At 42.1% G+C, this 22,952-nt stretch overlaps 1 protein-coding gene across 1 annotated transcript in view; it reads left to right on the top strand.

Annotated features, from left to right (window-relative positions):
• HMCN1 (hemicentin 1) overlaps positions 1–22,952 on the top strand; it is a 1,093,576-nt gene that overhangs the window by 795,990 nt on the left and 274,634 nt on the right. The window contains exons 58-64 of the mRNA XM_069232006.1: positions 3,753–3,914; positions 4,687–4,800; positions 4,899–5,101; positions 6,375–6,456; positions 6,546–6,677; positions 7,883–8,032; positions 18,228–18,387. Of these exons, the coding sequence (XP_069088107.1) occupies positions 3,753–3,914; positions 4,687–4,800; positions 4,899–5,101; positions 6,375–6,456; positions 6,546–6,677; positions 7,883–8,032; positions 18,228–18,387 (1,003 nt within the window). The remainder of the gene's footprint in view (positions 1–3,752; positions 3,915–4,686; positions 4,801–4,898; positions 5,102–6,374; positions 6,457–6,545; positions 6,678–7,882; positions 8,033–18,227; positions 18,388–22,952) is intronic.

Genomic DNA, 22,952 nt, shown 5'->3' with positions numbered 1-22,952 from the left:
ATGTGCCTTTGTACGTGTGCGTTTGTATGTGTGTACATATATAGGTCAATGTTCACCAACCTTTATTTGTTTTTAGTAATAATGTGCATGTACCACGCTGGCTCATGCTCACGTTTGTTTTCTGTATTTAGCAAAGTTCCATCTACTTTTGTAATTTATATAGTTTATTGATGTGTAATTAAAACCATTCAGTATACAATTGCAATCAACAAAAGAAAAATAGAGACGTCAAGTGCATATCTGTAAGCTATGATATAGAAGAATATTAGAATAGTTAAAAAATAACTGTTTCCTAAAATCATTTTGAAGTATTAAGGCCCATATTTATACTTTTTGGCGCACAACTGCGCCAACGCAGCTGTGCGTCAAAAATTTTACCGCCGGCTAACGCCATTCCAACGCACCATGCCATGCCTTATTAATGGAATGACGTTAGCCGGCGCTGCGGACTGGTGTGCGTCAAAAAAAATGACTCACACCAGGCAGCGCCGGCGTATGGGAAAATGGGGGTTGTGCGTCAAAAAATGGTGCAAGTCAGGTCTGAGGCAAAATTCAGGCCTCAAACCGGATTTGCGCCATTTTGTTTGATGCCCAACCTCCATTGACATGACTCCTGTCTTAGCAAAGACAGGAGTCATGCCCCCTTGCCCAATGGCCATGCCCAGGGGACTTATGTCCCCTGGGCATGGTCATTGGGCATAGTGTCATGTAGGGGGGCCCAAATCAGGCCCCCCTATGCCACAAAAAAAATCGGAAAAAATACTTACCCGAACTTACCTTTACTTCCCTGGGATGGGTCCCTCCATCCTTGGGTGTCCTCCTGGGGTGGGCAAGGGTGGCAGGGGGTGTCCCTGGGGGCAGGGGAGGGCACCTCTGGGCTCCTTCCGAGCCCACAGGTCCCTTAACGCCTGCCCTGACCCAGGCGTTAAAAAACGGCACACATCAGGCTGTGCACCGTTTTTTAAGGCCCACCCCCTCCTGTGCGTCAAAATGACGCCAGAGTATAAATAAGGGGCACAGGCCTTAAAGTCATTTTTTGGAAGGGAACGCCTACCTTGCATATAATTAATGCAAGGCTGGTTCCCCCTTCCAAAAAATGACGCACATGGTGGAATTTTGACGCCCGCGGGGTCGGGCGTCAAAGTATAAATATGGGGCAGGGTTCGTGCCGATTGTGCGTAAAAAAATTTGACGCACATTCTGCGCAAACAGAGTATAAATATGCCCCTAAGTGTGTTTGAAACCACAGTCAGCAGTCTTGCAAATCACCTATTAGTTGGCCTTCGTTGCTATTGAAAGAAGAAAATACTGCTTCTCCAAGCTTTTTTTTGCTCATTCTAAAAGTTAGGCAGCTGCACAGGACATGTGCCAATGATTCAAGTATTATGCTCCCAAAGCGGCAGCTGGTTACTTCTCTTTAATAATTCCATAATTAGTAGATCACCCCTTGTCACAGAAGTCACACCATCATTTTTATTATGTAAGGTCTGAGTCACAAAGATTACCTACATATGCATTATTTGATTATAAAATATTTTGATATCCTATTTTGAACTTGAAAATCAATGTAACAATTCGTATGTAAATATTACTATATCAACCTTAACCAAATCTTTACATCACGTTTCATAATTCTTAATGCATAATAAAAATATTTTTCTCATTAGGTGGGAAGTTATTTTTTAATGTAATAATCAGAAAAAATATTTTTAATTAATATATTTGCATGAATGAATTAGTTATGTACGAATGAAGTTAATAGTAATGTAGTATTTTGTGCTGCTGTTAAAATAAATATACAAAAAAAAATTACATAAATATGTAATACAAAATACTGTTAATATTTATTTTCGAGTTAAATAAACCCCTTTAGCAAGCTCTGGTGGCATGTGTAGCATTAGTTCCTGTATGCATCTTTTGAACTTAGATCAATTAGATCCACGGAGAAACTGATATGTCCTCTAAAATAAAAATAAAAGTACTCCTATATTGCATTAATGTTGATGCCTGAAGTTTGTAGTGGATGCTCCTCACAGTTGCCCACAAAGTTCAAAATTTCTTTGAAGATGTTAACAGAGTTGCTTCATGAAGGAATTGCCATTGTTGTTCTCAGAACTCTTTTTTCTTTTACTGCCCACACTAATTGTTTTTGTATATAATCCTTCATTTATGTTTATCCTATGACCGCTAACATTTCACAAAATATACAGCACTCATGCGTTTGCACTAAACAGTTACATTTTTGCTTCCATCTCAAAAATGATTTGCTAAAAAATTGCCAAACAAAAAAAAAGATTATGAATTGTCGACAGGCTGACAGGACATTAAAGTTTGGTGAGCATTTGTCCAGATGTATCAGACTTTTGCAAGACGGATGGTTTGTTAATGGAAAACTCATGTTAAATTCTAAACTGACTAGTTTTGGAATCAACTGTATAATTGTTTTACTTTTTATTCTTCGTTTGACATTTCCCCGGCTTGGGATTTGAGCAATGTCTCTCCTAGGTTCAGTTGATGGGGGCATAGTAAATAAGGGTGTAAAAACTTTGGTCCTATGGAGTGAGTCTTAACTAAAGTAGTGGATTAGGCAAACACATAAAATGCCATCCTCATGTCTCCAATCCCGAGATCAGCATTAAGCCAGGCCTAAAACATAAAGAATCCAGGAGTATTTTTAAGACAGACCTTCCACTGACCCCTTGCCTTCAGATAAACATAGCTTAAAAGGAACTCATTTTTAGCTCTCATTGTGCAAGGTTCTACCACTCCTTCCAAATCAAATTGTATGGTAACATACATCACCTTATGAAATTCTTGTAAAAATATGTAAATAAATAAATGCATAAATAAATACATAAGTAAAACACTTATTTTGATGTACATTGCGGTTGATGGTAGTGGACTACAACTCTAAAGTAGCACTGTCAGTGATATTATGGAGCCTTTCTTTAATGGTTGAACTTTCCTCTTTCATGATTCATTGTCATGGTAATTAAAGTCACATGCTTCAGTCCTTGCATGGTACCCTTTCCAGCTTTGGAGACCACAAATCTAGACAGATAAGAGACTGGTGTAGCAAAAAGGTATGTTATTTAAATACAAGTCATATAAGAATGAGAACTGAAACATGGCACAACATATGGCTGGAACAGGGATGGGAAAGAGGTTTAAAATAAAAAGGGATATACACAGAACACAGACAATGTATTTGCATTTTTCAGAGGACAAATACTCATCAAATAAGGAATCATATCATGAAACAAAGTGTGAGGGATGGAGAGTGAATAACATTTAAAATATTTTTTAGAAATATTTCTGATGGGAAGGGTATTGAATATATAGTGGGTGTAAGCTAACAGCAGCAACCATTGAGGCAACAGTAAACGATTTTGAACGGTCTTAAAGAGAAAAGGTCAATAATAATCATATTGAGAGATGGTGTGGGGTCTGTTAACACAAATTACCAGAATGAACAACTAATGCAGCTGAGTTGGTACTTTTGTGCTGACAAAACCTATGGGCCTGATTATGATCTTGGCGGATGGAATACTGTGTCACTAATGTGTGGGGTATTCTGTCTGCTGTATTATGATCTCCATTGGAAATAATGGAATCTTAATACGGCCAACGGGATATCCGTCAAGTTTGTGACAGAGTAACCCCATCCCCCAAGATCATAATCATGCCCTATGTTTCTGTAAATGAGCATCTGTGACTCCAGAGCCTGTAACCAACCTATGTTTTGTTTGCAGTCCCTCCAAGCATTATCGGTGACAACCCTGAGAATTTGACTGTTGTGGTAAACAACTTTATTGCACTGACTTGTGAGGTCACCGGCTTCCCACCGCCTGCCCTCAGCTGGCTGAAAAATGGAAAACCAATTAGCCTGAACACAAATGCTTTCATTGCACCGGGTAAGAATTAACAGTTGCTTTGCAGGTCAGAATTGGAGATGGTGGTGTGTTTGGAGTCAAGACATTGGCTATTTGGGACCAGTAGGGTTCACCTTGTTTTTGTATCAATCCCTGAAGTGCAATCGAAACATATGCTCTCTGGAGTGTACTATTGCTTCATTTTGTCCATGGTATTGCATTGTAAAGAACTTTGGTATCTGTGACTAATGTTGTCCACCAGGTATCTGGACAACTATTTTCCATAAATAGCATCGGATTTGGGACTCTTCAAAGATGTAATGTGCATGAACTGGTAGACACCATATAGGTGGGCCCTGTAATTGCTGCAATCGGGCACACTAGCATCCGTTATCCTGTTGCACCCATCTGTGGTGTATGCTACGTTTTTATGATACTATCCTTCTTCATCAAACCCACGCCTCCAGCTCACCAGTAGCTGAAATCAGCAATTTTAAGTAATGTAGCATGCTTCCCTATAATTCTGATCTCCAGTTATTCCCATCACAAAGCGGTCTCCATTTACAAATTCTCAAATTAATTTAAATAGTTCATGAACACACGGAATTCCTTGTCAGAGCCTGTCTGTTTTCAATTAATCAAATTAATTTAAATCATCCCTGAAGACACAAGTGACCTTTACAGAGGTTTATCTACTGTACTTCCCCAAATCATGGCCTCAATAAATAAAAAAAAATAGACAGCTTCAAACAAACGCTTCTAACCCAACAAATAGTCCAACTAAATGAAGAACTATTCTGTTTGTTTGCTGCAGGAGGAAGAACATTGCAGATCCCTCACCCTAGACTCTCAGATGAAGGAGAATATGTATGTGTCGCTATTAACCGAGCTGGAGAAAATAAGAAGAGCATCTTTCTAACAATTTACGGTTGGTCATCACAATCAAGCTGCTAGCATTGATAACATATGACTGTAAATAATCTTTGTAACGTTTTGACAAATTTAACTGTGTTGTTTTTTTCTCAGTCCCCCCAAGCATCAAAGATCAAAGCGGAGAGTCCCTTACAGTTATCAACTCCCGTGTAGGAAGTTCCCTTACGCTGGAGTGTGAGTCGAATGCCGTACCTACACCCATAATCACGTGGTATAAGAATGGCCGCCTGATCACTGAGTCTGCCAATGTGGAGGTCTTGGCAGAGGGTCAGATGCTGCAGATCAAAGCAGCTGAGGTAACCTGCATGATCTGAAGGCACACCTTCTTCATTTATTAACCATTTTGGGACATGCACCACAAACAGTGAGCTAGGAGAGAACAACTTGCTTTTTCAGTGTTCTGGATCATTTCCGGGCCAATAGATTTGTATTTAGCAGTGATCAAGCCTCCAAGCAAGATGAATTCGGATTTATTCTTCACCCCTGTAAACACATTTATATACATATATATATCAGTGCATTTGTTATTTAGTCTCAAATTCTGATAAAGGTCTTTAGTCAAAATCACAGTTTATTTTACTTGCTATACTAGTAGGCATTACTTCCCCCACAATACTGATTGCGGGATTCATCTCAAATTCGACTCCTAGACCATTACTACAATTGGACCAGTTAGTGCTGATTCCTGCACAAACTTTTGTTTGTACAGGGATTGGAATTCTGACTACTGCAATAATTACTGTACCCTCTGCAGGTTTTCCTTAGCCTATTTTGAAAGGCTCAAAACTATGAAAAGTTTAGAAGATAGGCTTTATTTTTGATACATGCAGAAAGCAGTGTGGAAATCACAAACTTTGCCTGTGTTCCAAATTCTGCCTGAATTCACTCAGTAAATACTGCAAACTTTGGAATTGGTCTTTACCCGGTGAAATAAACACCCCAGTCATTAGCAATCTATTTGGAATCAGCACCTTAGATATCTTACTTTGGTTGAGAAGTGGGCTTTGAAGGGGGGGAAGAACCTGTCTGTATTAAAAAATGACAAAATCAGTCTTTGCACTGTATATGGGTAATGATATTTTCGTTCGACTAGTTTCTTTTGTTACCAATTAAAACATCACACTAAAGATAGAGGAGTTATTGTCAGAAGAAAAACAAGCGTATATTTGTAGTCATAAGATTGCATTAAAATAGGATTGTCATATAAAAGACTGAATAAATGTGGATCAGAAGCTTACCTTTGACATCACTGGTGGTTAGTATTCGTGTGGAATCTGTATGTTTGATGTTGAAAGGTTCGAAATATTTTTATTCATATATGTCAGACAAAACTACCCAACTTATGAATAAAAAACGGACATGAATATGCATTGCCATTTAAACCATAAACCAAAACGTAAAATATAATTTGTGCAAGATTCCATGATCTCAAATTCTTCATTTAAATGCTAGTCCTTGCACTTTCCCAAAATGTGACTCAAAATTTGTTGCAATTGTATTATTGGTAACATCAACATTGAAATGGTATATAACAAAGATGTGTGTGTGTGTGTGTGTGCTTTCTATTAGGTGTCCGACACAGGCCAGTATGTATGCAAAGCAACCAACATTGCGGGGCAGGATGATAAGAACTTCCATCTCAATGTATATGGTGAGTACCTAACCCCTATATGCTGCATACCGGTGCCCGCTGTTCGATCTTTTACTCAGCTCTTCTGTCTTCTCTTACATTGACTGCAGTGCCTCCCAGTATTGATGGACCTGAAGAAGTACAGGTCAGCGAAACCATCAGCAACCCTGTAACGTTTGCGTGTGATGCTGCAGGGATCCCTCCACCTACCTTGACGTGGCTAAAGAACAGCCATCCAATAGGTAATTTCAGTTGCTTTTGTACTAGATTCAGATCAGTCAGTGTTGGTTTTGTAACTACTGTAAAAGCGAATAAGGTGTCCAACTTCTTCCAAACAGTAATTAAATCGAAAAAAAGTTTCATATCTTGAGCCCAGGAACACGACTCCTGCATGGAGGGAGCATTTCTAGAGATAAGGGTTCAATGCGAATTTTATTTGTGTGCAAATGATTCTTGCGTCCTTTAAAAAACACTATCTTTCACTACTATCGTAAAAAGAGATATACATGACATCGAAAGCTTATGCTTTGTAGCAACTTGTCACTTTATTTTCACCTGGTTCTTCCATAAGGCTTTATTGCATTATCTAGTGGTGATGAGCAATAACAGCAAACGGCTCAGAAAATTGCATTTTTATCTGTGTTTAAAGAGTATTTCAGGAGGAAATCCTGCAATTATTACCCTTGAGCATTGAAAATGATTGTGCCATTCCTTGACCTATGAAAGGTAATGTAGCCTGGAGTGTCTGGTGCTAATTCCTGCTAATTCCTGCACAAAGTACCGTTCCACAGTATACTGAATACATATTTCGGACATTTTATTTATATATATCATAAAATAGTGTCGAAGTGGAATCTACAATTTCCACACATTTGTAAACATATCTAGAGGTTTTGAAGACTAACCAGCACAAACATTGTATTCACCAATTATCACTGCATCTCCCCCGGCAGCAAAACGTTGCCAGAGACATTTTTGGAAACAGTGGCAAATGTGCAGTATTTCCAGTACACGTTATAGCAATTTTTAGGAATGCTTGTAAGGCTCCAGCGGGAAACCTTTGCCAGTAGCCAAATTACTGAACATGATCTTTGCCTGGAATATTATCCATATGTTTAGAATGAAGAGGTTATATAGTTCACATCTCAGCCACCTCCTTCGTATGCGTCCTTTTGTGGATGATTCCCTTCAGAAGTCGAGTTTTTGTAAATCATAAGTAAACAGCGTGGGACTAGATGGTAATCGAGTGCTCTGAGTGGATGGAGTTTTATCTCATGGAGCTGCATAGGGTGTTAACTATAGGAATATGTCATTCACTTTGGTAGCAGTGTAATGCTACCGAACAGTTTCACTGATATGAGTTCATTTTTCTACATTTTATTGCAGTTGTGTTGTTTCTCTGGGTTTACAAAACACAAAGTGTCATCTCTAATCTTGTACTTTACAGATAATTCAAATTCTCTTGAAATTCATATTTTGTCTGGGGGCAACAAGCTGCAGATTGCCAGGTCACAGCGAGCGGATAGTGGAATTTATACATGCATTGCTTCCAACATCGAAGGGAAAGCGACAAAGAGATACATCCTCAGCATACAAGGTGCGTTGGAGAGGTACAACACTGCTTTTCCATGGTGGGTCATGCGTATATCTTCAGACTTCATGCACTGTTTCATAACAAAAGTGGCCTCTCAAAAGAAACTACATTGGAACATCATTGTGAATGCCCAGTGTGTTTATATATGCACAGACCTCGCCAAAAGAACCACCAATATTATATATTAAAAGTTTGATTTAGCTCTCGGTTCATATGCCCCTGTCTGTCTATCTACCTAGGTGCATGCATGGTAGCATATGAAAAGTTAAAGCCTTATTCAGAGCTTGCAGAGCAGGAGCACTACTGCAAAATCAGTAATGCTCCTGCCCGCCAAACTCCCGATTAGTCTGTTCTATTTAGATCTGGGAAGCACTGTTTTGCACCCGGCTCTGTTTGCTCCTCTGGTTTAAATCTCTGAAAAATGTTATGCTTTTCAGTTTAGTAATTCCATAGTAGACTAGGAAGTAGAAAGCAGTGAGCTTATTTGGTTAAAACAGATGTCATCAAACATCTAGCCCACAGCCTCAGCAGCAACTGCTAGCATTTTGCAGACTGATATCTTCGTATGTTATATGACTTCAAATGCATGACGTTTTGTGATTTCATTTTCCCCAAAACTTTTCATCGTTTAGATAATGCAGTGTGGGGTAACGCAAAATGATGGGTATCCTACAGAAAGTTGTCAGGGGCACTCACTGCATAGGGATTACTTGATAATATTTAAAAAGAAGGTTTTTACCTATCAAAATCGTTTAGTTTTTCAGGTTGCAGTGCATGTTTTGCACTATTACAGTCAGGCTACAATGGTAGGCCTAGAGCCATGTTTGCACTGCCACTACAGTAGATGGCACAATAGGAGCTGCTGCCCACTACTAGTAACTTCCAGGCCCTGGTATTTTGTACCATATAATACAGACTTAATCCATATTTAAAGTGGAGCCCAGGCACTTGACTACTGGTTATCAGATGTAAAGTACACAGAGCTCTAAATCTGGCAAAAATGTAGGGTCTAGCAAAAGGCAAAAAATATAGGTGCTGAAGAAGAAAAGACAGATTTCCTGCAATAACGCTTGGGGTTAGTGGGGGCTCTGAAGGGTAATGGTCCCCTGTGCAACAGGGGCTGCCAGGGCAGTGTAACATCCCTGATAAAAGAGACCATAAACAAATTACCCTTTGTACCCCAAGTAGTAGTTAAAATGTCACAACAATGAGTCTTATGTAAAATGTCTTTTACAGAACAGATAAAAAAATGAAAGACTTAGATAATCAATATAAAACAGTAAATATGTAGATTTCCCAGTAAGAAATGTAATTATATATGTCATACAATGTTCTATGTTTGGGGAACTAAAATAATAAAGGCAACAGCAGTGTATGCATTAACACTTGACATAATCCTACTAACCAGGTTATCTTAATTTCTTTATGACTTTGGAAAATATGTGTTTAAAATTATTTCCTATGTGTTCTTCACTGGCTTTTCTTCCACACAAATCACTTCAGCTTATCCTATAAATTCTCCACTTCTCATTATTTAACTTTATTGAATTCAACCTTAATCAGTGTGAGATGTCCCTTATGCAATTATGGAAAACTTCTAAGGACAGAGGACTAAAATGATCAACTGGCAAAATTATTTGTGTCATTAGCTTAATTCATAAAAATTGACTCTGGCCTAATGACCTCTTCCCGAGATGGTCTGCCCTACAGGTCTCTTTTTGGGGCAAAGTACAGATGATTAAGATGGTGACGGCTCCCAGATATAACTATGTTTTTGGTATGCTGCCCTTGACGACTCCTGCGTGTACCCTTCATAACATAAATCAGAGAATAAAGAGGTTTATCTGGGTTGGCTGGAAGCTGCATCTTAAATCATCAAAGTGGCATGCAGGTACCAGGTCGAGTGGTCTCCGGCTTCCTGGCATGCCACTTTACTAGCTGACTTAACATTTTTTGCAACTGGCATAGCTATTGATTTCTGTAGCTGGTCAGCCTCACTGGGTATCTTGGAGGTCGAACTTTGTACAGATTCCTGTGGGTTTAATCATCCTATAGAATACTCATATTTTGACAGCTCCACTCTGTCCTCCCTCTTTAAGGGCTACTTAGGTTGCATGGAACAATGCACAAAGACTCTTGAGAGTTTATACTACAGTTCATAAAGATGCACAAATTGACACAATGAGTGAATCACTGCAGGCTGACAGGTGATAAAATAGGCTTTATGGGAAGAGCATGGAAAAAAGCACTTTTAGAGACCTTCTAGATGGAGATTAGTTTTGTTCCTTTGAGATAATAAAGTCAACATTTTGGCTTTCCCAGTCACAGCTCTGGAGGTATTGGCATGTGCAGCATGGCATAAGAGGTAACCTCAGATGGGATCTGATTCATCTCTCAGTATCACTGATTCTAAACTACTTCAATTTGTGGGGCTTTACCAAGGGAGGGATGTAAAATATGTATCAAATACAGATTGATACTCTCTGATCACACAGTACTTGCTTTGCAGCTAAATCCTAATGGCAGGAGTGGCTGGGTGTAGAGTCCTTGGATGGTGACTGGAAAGAAATCCCAGAGTATCATGATTGATCGCATAGAGAAGTGTGCTTAAAGTACGCCTATTTCAAAATCCTTCATAACTGGTATTGGTCTCCTTTCAAACTATATAAGGCTTGTCTGGTTCCTAGTGCGTTATGTTGGGGGTGTCCAGACGTTGCTTGTTTATGGGAGATGCCATGCTCAACTAGTTTTATTCCAGCTGGCCCTGTTACATGATTTTGTTGCTTCAGATAGTGTGACAGCCCCTGTGGTGGGTAAGGTCTGCATATTACTACCTTAGTGTACTGCACAGGTGCCCACGCATCAAGAATGGCTAGTTGAACTGTACAGTTAACTAGGTATGAATGCCGGATTTCTAAAGTTCAAGATCAAAACCAGATATTCAACAAGCTTTGGGGCCCATTTTTGAGGTTGTGTGAATTTTGAATATCTTCCTTTTGTGTGTGGGATAATTATTTTATCCGCTCAACTATGATGGCGATTGGAGTGCTTTCATCTATGATATGATTCTGGGATGAAATGATTGAGGTTGGTGGCTTAATCCTTTTGTTTGTTGGGTGTATACTGTGTGAGGGTATAGGTTATCTTAGGCTTTGCTTAAACTGTATTTGTTAAGTGAGAAGGCTGTTTTGTTCCTTGCTGGATTGTTATTTTTTTCTTTTTCTTTCATTCTTACCCGCGTTTTTTGTTCCTTTTTGAGGTCTTAGTATAATATTTATGTTAGCAGAGTACTTTATTTTATTACAGTTGTTTGTTGTTTTTCATGTAAACAGAAAATTGCAATAAAGAAAAGTACAAAAAAATAAAATTGCCTCTGTGACTACAATCAATTTAGACCAGGGTTTCAGATAAATATTAAATAATCCAGGACTGGGAGAGGAGCCCTGATGCACCCCTTGCTCCACCTCCCAACTCCCAGATTGAAAAGGCAGAAGATGAATGGCTTGTGCTCTGCCTGCTAAATAAGATTTACACCAATAAGGGGCAGTGCCCTGGATACTGCTCGTCACTAGCCCTAAAAACAAAATGTCGTAATTTACCATGTGAAAGGCAGCAGACAAGTCTAAAGGTATTAAGGCAACAATGTGCCCGTTGTCTGCTGCCCTTCTAAGATTATCTAAAACAGCAACAAAGGCCGATTCAGTACCTTGAGCTGGGTGAAAGACTGACTGAGCCTGGTCAAGTAAATTGTTACCTTTAATAAAAACAGAGATAATGTTATTGACGTATTTCTTAGCAATTTTTACCAGAATGGGAGGAAGAGATACTGGCCTAAAATTGCTTAAGAATGCAGGGTACGCAGAGGGTTTCTTAAGCAGTGGGCCAACCATTGTTATTTTCCAACCAGAGGGTACAACTCCTGATGATAAAGAAAGATTGCATAAAGACTGCAGACATTTAGAAAGTCGGTTTGTGGCCTTCTTCCAGCAATTTGGAGGTACAGAATCTATTGGCGAGCCAGAAGATTAAATAATTCATCAGCGTTAAGTGCATCCAAAGTTGCAACAGTGGGACATGTATTTTCAACAACCCAAGACTGCATAATGTCAGACGAAGTCAAGCCTGGCGATACCTCTATAGCCTGAGGAGAGCAGGAAGGATTAGCAAGTGAATGAACCACAGAGAAACGTAGGTTAGTAATATTTCAGGCAGAGAGCACAGATAGAGCATAATAGACATCCTCAGCAGTGTGGATAAGTTGTTTATAGCTTTTTTATACTGCTTTTAACTCAATTCAGATTTCAGGGGAAGGTTCACTCACAACCGTTTCTCAACTTTCTTACACTTTAATTTAGAAAGTCATACATTATCACAATGTCATGGTATGGAAGACTGCACTAAATGACGGGATGATCTTATACAGAAGGATCATATATTTAAGGCCTGGATATTCTGATTGTGATAGGAGGCCGATTCTGCCTCAACTATGCAGTGAATTAGAGGACAGACTTCAGGGTCCTCCAGCCTTTGGACCCGCCAACACCATTTCAGGGACAGCTGATAGAGCTTCATGTGTTAATTTGGCCAAGGCCGAGACATAATACATTTATTCTTAAGACTTGGAGCAAAATTGTAATAATGCTAATAGCCATATATGGAAACAAATGGGAGAATGATCAGTCCACACCTGAGGAAGGCTATGATTAGTGGGCATCAAGCTTCCTGGAGCAAAAATGTAAATGATAGTGTGAGAAGGTTCTGAGACGAATTGTGAAAGGTCTACTGCCTCCATGGAGTCCAATAAGTCCCTAGTAGAGGAATCATGTGGATTTTCTGCCCAAATATTAAAATCACTTAGAGTGAGGAATTGAGAATGGTATAAAGTAAGAGGTGAAATATGCTCCATTAAAGAATTAACAAAATCTGCAGATGGTCCCGGAGGGCAATAGCACATCACCCCAGCAATAGACAACAACGAAGATAGGTGTATGATAAAAAACAAGAAAATCAGCATAGTGCAGTGTGTCCAAGCAAAAGGGCTTTGCATTCCACTACTTATTACCTATAGATTCCCATGAGCCCTCCACGTCATCGTAGAGGATATAGATAATTTTAAAGCATACAGTGCATGCACAACCCAGATAAAATGCAGAGTCAGAAGTTATACAGGTTTCAGCTATAAAAATAAATTCAAATCCTTAGCTTCAATTACATTGTGTATTTCTAGTGCATGTTTGACTAAGGATTGCACATTAATCAAAGCACTCTTAATCAGAGATATGGGGATAAAATTGTTTTCTGAGGCTCCCAACCTGATATGTTCTTCAAAAATGAAATGGACTTGGGCTAGAGAACTAATTAATGACTGCATACTATTGAGGCCCAACTACCTAACCCCCAGCACTAACACCATTCTCTAAAGTAACTTATCAAATTTATTGAAGGGAGACCACTCAATTGGTGAGATCTCAGGTTGAATGTGCAGCATGGCTGGCACTCTGTGCAGCCTTTGTGCGGGCGGGTGCAGGAGGCCTTGCCCCTGGGGCATCTTCAGCACCCAAGTGGTGAACCTGCTGCTCTCATCTGCTTAGCGGCAGCGCAGCTGGACTCTTAAAATAGGTTCAGTCCTGCTTGAGCATGAGTAACTAGTATGCCAACTAAAATGGTGGAGCCTAAATGAGCAAAATAGTCTAAGGAAAAAATGGTTTTAGGCTGGTGTGTACTGCCATCAGTCTGAAATAGCTTTGTAAAATAGACCACAAAAAACAGCTGAGGAGCAGGGTTCATAACGTAAAGAAAACTAAAGTACCAAAACAGCTGAAGAAGGAACCTTTTGCTCTCCATACCAAAACAATTACAACTGATCCTACCATTGGCTATTCGATCAGGACCAGCAGTTGTAGTATACAAAGAATAAAAACACTTTAACAAAAATTAAATGAGCATTTCACAAGCATTTATAAAAATAATACACTAATTGACTAGCAATTCATTCAGGTCATACAATAAGCAGCAGAAATGGTTATTGCTGCCTCGCAGCTGGACTATTTAAATAGGCTGAGTTCTGCTTGGGCATGCATAACTAGAGTGCCGAGCAAACTGGCAGAGCCTAAATGAGCAATTGTAATACAACAAATTGACTGAGTTTAGTTCCTGATATATTTTGCCCTTTTTGGAGCTTCTGGAAGCAGCAGTGGCCCATCCGTATGGGCTGAGGGGCCACACCCTCCTACCTTTTTCCTGCTGTGAAGAGTATCGGTCAGGCTGAACAAAAGTTAGCGTGACAAATTCCTTTCTGGTTCAGGTCAGGCAGCCAGTAGCTGAACATGCTCTAAATGTGTAGACTCCTGGCTGCCTGAGCTGAACTATGCTGGGCTGAAGAAGTAACAGCCCTGTGGGCGTGACCGCTTCAGCCTGGCAAAGATGCCTCGAGGCCCCAACCTCATGACGAGGTCCAACATCACTGATTGCTTGGGACCTGTGTGCTTCAGTTTTAAGCTCTGAAGTGCCCAGGGCTGAGTGTCAATCAGTGACACCTCGTCACAGAGTGGGGTAGGGTCAGCAGTCTCAATGACTCCATTCCACTCTGTGACAATTTGAGACTGCTGCCTTCTCTCCGAGAGAAGGCAGCAGTCCCAACCCTTCTGGGACACGTGAGTCTTGGGACTGCTGCCTTCCATCATTGGCTAACCTTAGATCAGTCCATGAGGGAAGGCAGCAGTCTAAACTTTCCTGGGATCTCTGAGGCTTCCCTTCAGAGCTGCTGAGGTAAGTTTTTTTTTTAATGTTTGGTGCATGCATGTATGATTGTATGTGTATTTGTTAGGGAGTGTTGTGAATGGGTGTGTGAGTTAATGGGTATGAGTGAAGTGTATATGTGCATGTATAACCTCCCTCACCCACTGCCTTCAGTAAAGTAGAGTAACTCAGCTGGTCCGAAAGCAGATGAAATTTCAACTTTCCACATCATAGTGGAAGCATGTGTTCAATAACAGCCTTTCTGCCAGGATGATTATCCCCAGGTGTACAGCCACTTTTTGTTCCTAGGACGCTACACTAGAAATGAGCATTTCAAAAGGGTTCATGATTTCTAACCATAACTTGTTCGCAGCTATAACAGGAAATGGGACAGCTGACAGAAGTGCATCTCTAGTTACCTTTTCCTTCTTGTTCCTGGGGCACTTATGAAACAGCACGTCTATAACAACATCTATTTTGGGCCACCTTAAAATTCCCCTTCCTGCCTTAGTAATTCTTTAATCCAAATGGCCTTAATGGACCCAGTTAATTACCTTCTCGCTAACAGCCTCTTGTGAAATCAACACACCTCTGCTCTTCCAGAAGAGGGTGTGATGAGGAGGCGGCTCCTTCGCTAATGTGGAGGAGCGTTGCCCGCTGCTTTGAGCAGTGCAAAAAAAGAAAAAAGAAAATGATAATAACAATGATATTATCATGTTATTTTTCAGTGCCAGAGCCAGGTTAGGGTGGGGCAGGGCTGGGCTGTCACAAGGAGGAGGAGTGGAGTATGACATAAGTTTGAATGATGGTTTGGCTGGGCGTGTTGGGCGAAACAGACATGCGCACTTAGCATTTCTCCACCCGGCTGTATTGCACAGTCACCCACTCCCTGTCTGAGCGCCAAACCAGGCCACTCAGACCAATCACGACGCTGCTGTCATGCTGGTGAAAACAACGTCGTCATTGGTTTTAGGGTGTCTGGGAGGCAGTGTGCTGCCTGGAGTCAGGAAGAGGACAAGTATGGAGGAGAGACGTAACTCATCTCCTGATGAAGCAAGTAAGTCTTATTTCTTTTTTTTTATACCCCCGTGCCTCCATCCCTGTTCAGTAGCAGCAGCCACTGGTGCGATAGGGATCAGATAAATCATTTTAGGTAAAGTTGAGTAGACTGTTGCAGAAGAGGGATTTGAAGTGTAGAAAAGGGTGATGAAATGGGTGGTAGAAAGATGTCCTTCGCAGGTTAAGCTGAAGGGTAAAGAAAAGGAACTTTGAAATGTGATGGAGGAATGAAATATTGAAATTATTGTTGAAAATATTGCAAGTTCAAATAGGATTGGTGCAGCTTTGATGGAAGACATTGTGGGGAGCTTGTAGTGGTCTTTTGTCCCACAGGGACAGCTCCACATTGAGAATCACTAACCACTCCAACTTGGGTATTAATAACTCATTAAAAGGCTGCAATCAACATTGCACCTACAAATGACTGCTAAATTGTATTCTGAACTGTAAATGAGAACATTTTATTTTTCAATCACCCTCCAACTTGTAATTCAGAATGGGCTACGATAGACTTTGTGTGAGTCAGACGTCTCTGACTCTTAAAACTGTGATTTTGGGAACTGCCGGCTTTACTAAAACATAATAGCTTTATAATACCTTTATACTTTTCACCTCTGATTCCAGACGTAAGGCACAGCCACGTTGTGGATCAAATACTTTTACAGAGGAATACTAGCACTATTTTTTAAGCTGGAGGCATCCCACTTGGCGTATTTAGAGATCTCCTCCCACTTGATGGAGACTAGTTTGCCGGATATACTCCTGCAGATGTTGTGAACGTTGGTGGCTTGTCATTTTTTTGTATTTCAGAAACAAGCCCAAAAAGTGGGGGCCCTAACCTTGTGGGAGCTTTCTCTCTGCATGTGGATGCCATTAAAGAGTTCTACTTCCTGGGTCTGCAATTTCCTGCTCTTGGGCAGGAATAGTATTCACTCTAAAAAAACGACAATCCTTCTAATAGAATAATGCTGTGGCCCCAGTTGGATGGCTATCCAATGAAAGTTTCAGAAAGAACAGGCATATGAAGGTCCACCTTGTGGTCCTCGCACCTGTATATGAAGCTGAGAACTGTACATTTAGCAGTGTGGGAGAACCTTTGATTTATTCCATCCTTCCATCTCAGCAAACTCAAAGTGAATCTGTGAGTTTCTACTATAGCTTTATAACCTGTCATTCAGCGGCAGCCACTGCATAACTAAAGGGAGGGTGGGGGAAATGGGGTGTTGGGATAGAGACAAGGTAAAAATAGAAAATAAAAAAGCACTTACCTTGCTTCTGTCCCTGCCACTTCACGCTCCTCTTCTTCTGGTGTCCCAGCATTCACTGCTGGGACACCAGTACAGGCTCCCCAGCAATCCTGGCACTGCTTTCATGCAAAAGCTGCATGAAAGCAGTACCAGGATTGATCAGAGTGGCAGTGACTGCCACTTAGACACAGCCCCGGGGTCTGTGCAGTTTCTCCAGTCCGGCTGTTAAACACAGCCGGGCTGGAGAAACCTCTGTGCGCATGTGTGTTTGGCCAGCCTCAGATGGCACACTTATGCGCACTCTCTCCTCCTCCCCCCTCACATCTCCTGTGGGCCAGCCCCAACCCTCCCTGCACTGCTGGCTGTGCCAGAAGCAGAAAAATAAAACAATAGTAAACTATCGTTTTATGTTGCGGTTTCTGGCACAGCCAGTGGGATGACACTCCTTCGCCATAGAGAAGGAACCACCCCTGCTGCCATAGCCGGTAATACTGGCTATTAAAGGCCTGCTCCAGCGTTAAAGGCCCGAGCAGAAGATGAGGGACTTTAACATGAGAGCTGGCTTTTATGGCCGGCATAGCCAAGCTACAGTGGGCTATAAAGCTATTAGAACATTCCCCCATCAGGGCAGAATGTTCTAATTAGTAAAACAAAGGCCTCAAGGAGCCAGAAGGAGTTAAAATTACCTTGGGCTCCGCTGCCTTTGTTCACAGCTGTTGCTATGAAAGACAAACATTGGAATGTTGGAGCTCCAAGCTTATACCTGCCATTAAAAGCCTGGAGCTACTCCATTGTCTCCAATGGAGTTATCAACATTCCATTGTTCTAATTCCAATTAAATCAAAGTGCAAGTTCAGACCAAGTCAAAAGCAACGTATCAGTAGTATTTTCAGATAACATCAATTACCAAAGACTGCTTTCTCTCTAACGAGTAGAATAAGATTGCAGTGTTGCCTTTTCAATGAACCTTGTGTAGTTTGATGGAGTTTTATGGACTATTATGATGATGAAACATGGTTAATACTAATAAATCACTGTTGCATGAGAAATTCCCAAACATACATCAATAATAGCAGAATAGCCAAATCATAAATATTTTTGCACATTTTTCTAAGAAGTAGACCATACTCAATTGTTGCTTCTTGTTTTTTTAGTTCCGCCAAGCATTATGGGCTCTGATATGGCCACCGAAAAGAGTGCGCTCCTGGGAGAAGATGTTCAAATGGTGTGTCAAGCGGATGGGTCTCCTTCACCTACCATTCATTGGCTTAAGGATGGGAAAGCCATTAGCACCGATGATTCTGAAAGGATAAGGTTGGTCTTGGTTTCACTTTAAACACTATCATCTGCCTGTATTTGTTTATAAGTTATCTTAAATGTGTTTTTCTTAATACTTAGTACTTGATAAGGATGGAAATTAAAGTAGAATGCAAATTGATCAAAGCCTTCTAGAGATCTTGACATAAAAGGAAGCATTTTCTATATTATATAAACAAGCATAAGCGGCATGTGAACAAATATGCTACAATTACAGTCAATTTTCATTACTTCTGTCGTGTGAGTTAAGGCACGATACCGCACCAGACCTCCCCCAGCCTCAATCCCCCATAATCAGTTGCCATTGCACCAAATATGAACTTGATTGTGCTGCTTCAGCGCTTCCTTTACCCTGCACCTTTGTTTCATCCTCAATGCCCTTCCAAAAAGCCTATCCCTGCTCACCGTATTTCCTGCACTTCTCCATCTTAAACCATTCACTTCTCTTCCCCTACTCTACACTCCTGCTTCTTTCATAACCAGTGTTCTGCTGCTCATCAAACTGTGTCCTGAGCCACCCCTACTTGTGGGCTGATTTAGTGTTTGGCCGCTGGGTACTTCATCACAAACATGATGGATATCCCATCCGCCTTAAAGCAAGTATCATAGGATGCCCTTGTTATGTTTTAGTCTCACAGAAAGTTTCTATTGTTTAAATGTTTCTGAACCTCATAATTCACTGCTATGACTCAGCCACAGTTGATAACAAAACCTGTTACTCACTGTTGCTATCGCAGAATGGTAAGATAGTATAGTTCATATACAGTTTGGATGGGTGGGTTTCTTTTCCCTGTCCTTGGGTGTGGGAGTTTGGATATGTTCTTTCTGTTTGTTCTTGGGGTTCTAAAGGGTCACCTCCAAGTCAGAATTCAGAAATGCCTTCCTTTACTCCCTGCGCCCATGGGATCCCTGGCCTTTTCACGGTCCTACCTAAATGTGCAGCGCTATTTGTTCACATCACTCCCCAGCTGTAGCCTATAAGAATAGCTACAGGCTAATATCCTAGATTGTCCCGGGCATCCACACTATGACCACACATTATAAGGTGCTCTCCTGTTTGCAGAGACAGGGAGGGTAAATACTGCCCTACTGCAAAAAAAACACCTGACGGCCAAAGAGGGCGCTGCTCTGTAACGGTGGTGGAGGGGACAAATATTTTCGCCACATATTCAGCCTGTGCCAGCGGAACCCTAATATTAATCAGGCCTGGACTCCCCTTTCAACCTATCAGCTCCAGGGTGGACCCTGAGGGCTGGTGTGTATTAGTTGTGGGTAGGTTAAATGGACAGGATATAACCGTATTGTGTATGACCCAAACGTTGAACAAGTTGCTTACCAAGGGTGACTTTCGGCACAATTGTCCGCAGGCATTGCTAGTCAGATGTGTCTTTAATTGCATAGTGGATCCTGCCCAGGACCGTTCCCACCCTACATTGACTGACTCCCCTTCCCATCGTTTGGCCATAGCATTCTGGAATTGGGAGGAGAGCTGGGGCCTCCATGATATATGATGGTGTCAGCACCCCTAGACCAAAGATTACTCCTTTTTTCTCCAGTTCACGATTTGCATGTGAGCCTCAACACAGTTCTATGCTCCCAGACATCACTTCACACATGGAGATGGTGGAATACCTCTCCCATACCCTATCTGACCATAATCCAGTCTTTCTTCACTTGAACTATTGTAGGCTGCTCTGTAAGGTTTCTACCTGGAAATTAAAAACTGCGGCATTAGAGGACCCCCTCTTGGAGCTTACGGTGGAGGAATCTCTTCTGAGGGATGCAGAGCTGGCACGTCCTGATGTACACCAGGCCCTTTTAACTGCCAAAGAGCAAGTCGAGGATCATACTGAGCGCCTCCACTCCTTTGACTTCCAGGTGTACGTAGAGCGATCCTATGCTGAACGGGACCATGTGGGTTGCTTACTAGCTTGGCAAGCTAATCCAGGTTGCAGAGGGTCCCCTACTCTCACAGGCGCCACCTTCACCTCCTCCTTCTATCGAGCCCTTTACGCGAGAAAGCTAACAGCTGATACTTTGGCCCGGATCCAGTTTCTCTCTGCGGCTCCCATCCCTCACATTACACATGATAAGACTGACACACTGGGGCTGATATTACACTGCTGGAGGTCCTTGGGGCGATTAAGGGACTGGCAGGTAGTAAAATTCCCGGCTCAGATAGTTTACCTGCAGAGTTTTATGGTACTTATGCCTCTCAAATCTCCCTTCAGCTGATGAAACTTTACAATGAGTAGAAATTCACTGGTGAGTTGCTGCATCCCACCAGAGAGGCACTGATTGTCCCTCTGCTAAAACCGGGGAACCTGTCACCGAAGTTGGGGCATATAGACCATTGTCTATGCTCAACATTGATTATAAAATATTGAACAAGATCCTGGCTTCTCGGCTGCTCCCACATATGAAAAAGTTAATTCATCCTGATCAGGTGGGGGTTCATCCTGGGGCGCAACACGACCATCGATGTTTGAAGACTGGTAGCGCTCTTGGAGGACAACATTGAGATTTTGAGAAGGCTTTCGACAGCCTGGAGTGGGGCTCTTTGTATGAAATTATGGAGCGCACAGGCTTGGGCCCTGACTTTGTGGCCTGGACATAGGCCATACCATCTCTGACAGCTATGGAGCTGTGAGGGGCACAAGGGGGGGGGTGCCCGTTGTCACCCTTGCTGTTTGCTGTCGCCATGGAGCCCCTGGTGATATAGCAGCCATTTCCAGTTCCCTCTATAGTGGTATCCAGGCAGAAGGCACTGTGCAGAGAATCGCCTATGCAGATGACCTCCTCATGTTCTTAGGTAACACCAGGAGGGATTTAACGGGTGCCAGGATGCTCCTTGAGTTCTTTGGTGAGGTCTCAGACCTACGGGTTAACTGGCGAAAAAGTGAGACTGTTCCCCACTAGCGAAACGCCAGAGCCCCCGACATTCCAAGTGACCCGATATGGGAGCCCCGCTGCGTCCCTTACTTGGGAACGAAAATTTACCATTCCACCACCGACGTCCTCGATAGGAACTATGGCCTGGCAGACCGCAACCTGAAGACACATATTGGCTTCTGGCAAATGCTCCCATTGTCGGTGGCGGGGCACATAGCTCTGCTTAAGATAGTGGTATTGCCATGCCTTTTATATATTTTTGGGACACTCCTGGTTTGGCTTCCCCGTTCCTTTTTTTCCTGCCCTTAGTACCAGATTTCATCTGGGGCTCGGGACACTAACAGGTAGCTCTTTCCTCTCTTCAGCACCTGAACTCCTGGGAGGCCTAGCTGTTCTGGACTTTGGATCTTACTTCCTCGCAGTCCTGCTCCAGTGGTTAATGCAGTGGTTGGCCAGCAGGCAATCCATAGGTGAGACAGTAGGCCCCTTCACACTGGTACTCAAAGTGCCACATACTTAAACTATGGACTCGCAGGCACTTACAACCATTCGGAAGTGTTAGGACCAGTGCATGAGAAAGATCGGCACTAAGATGCCACATTAAAACACTCCTGCTGTTTAGTCATGGCGGAATTTGAGCGGGACTGAGCGACTGGTCCGAGGTGGGGCTACTAGGGTGGGAGACCTGTTTAGGGATTCTACCCTGCTTCCGTTTTCAGATATTCAAGAACAATTTGGCCTCCCGCATGGTAATTTCCTGCTCCATGTGTCAGCGACTACAGCCATTTGGCGACACTGGAGGGCCTGACATACAGAGACCAAGGAACATCTATGCTGCAGTTATGTGAATCCTGTCGTCGGGTACATATAGAGCAGTTACTTGTTTGTACCGCTCGCTGCAGACAGAAATAGTGCTGCCCCTCGATACCTTTCTGACCAAATGGAAGGAGAATTTAGGTATTCAGATTCTAGAGTAGGCATGGGAGATGATACTAGAGAGCAACCAGAGGTTTTCCTGAAATGTGAGGTTTAATTTATGTGTTTCTACATATTGCATAGACCTTACCTCACCCCAGACAAGATTAACAAATACTTCGGCAAAGTAGACGCCGCATACCCCAGGTGCAAGGTGGTTGGTGCCATCTTTCTTCATATGGTATGGTCATGTCCACACTTGATGCCCTATTGGACAGAGGTCATTTTGCTGCTGGTGACAGTTATAGAAAAGACTGTCCCTATAACACCAGCTCATTGTCTACTTCATTGGTTTCCTCAAACATCTAAATCCAAAGCAACTAGTAAATTTCAGGATTGGGAATTAATACTGGCTAAGCGGGAGATCACGGGGCCGACTCTGTTAGCTTGGCCAAAAGAGTTGGAAAGATGGGCAGGCTGTGAAGGCGCACTTCTGTGGAGAGAGGCACGGAGGAGGATTGACCGGATAGAGGTGGCCCAGGGTGGGCAGGGTCCTTCTGTAGAGTTTGCAGGACCCTGCTCAACAATCATGAGACTCTTCCCTAACTATCTCTCCTAGCTGAAGGGCATTAACAGTACTAACCCTTGCCCCCTTCAAGGTACAGGGATAGCACCAGGCCAACTAGATATTATGTCGTCCACTTCAAGGACAATCACCGCAGCAATAGAGATTTTCTTGCTGGGACCCATGGGGC

Source organism: Pleurodeles waltl, chromosome 4_2 (assembly GCF_031143425.1).
Source record: "Pleurodeles waltl isolate 20211129_DDA chromosome 4_2, aPleWal1.hap1.20221129, whole genome shotgun sequence".
Lineage (NCBI taxonomy): Eukaryota > Metazoa > Chordata > Amphibia > Caudata > Salamandridae > Pleurodeles > Pleurodeles waltl.
This window is presented reverse-complemented; position numbering and strand designations above follow the sequence as displayed.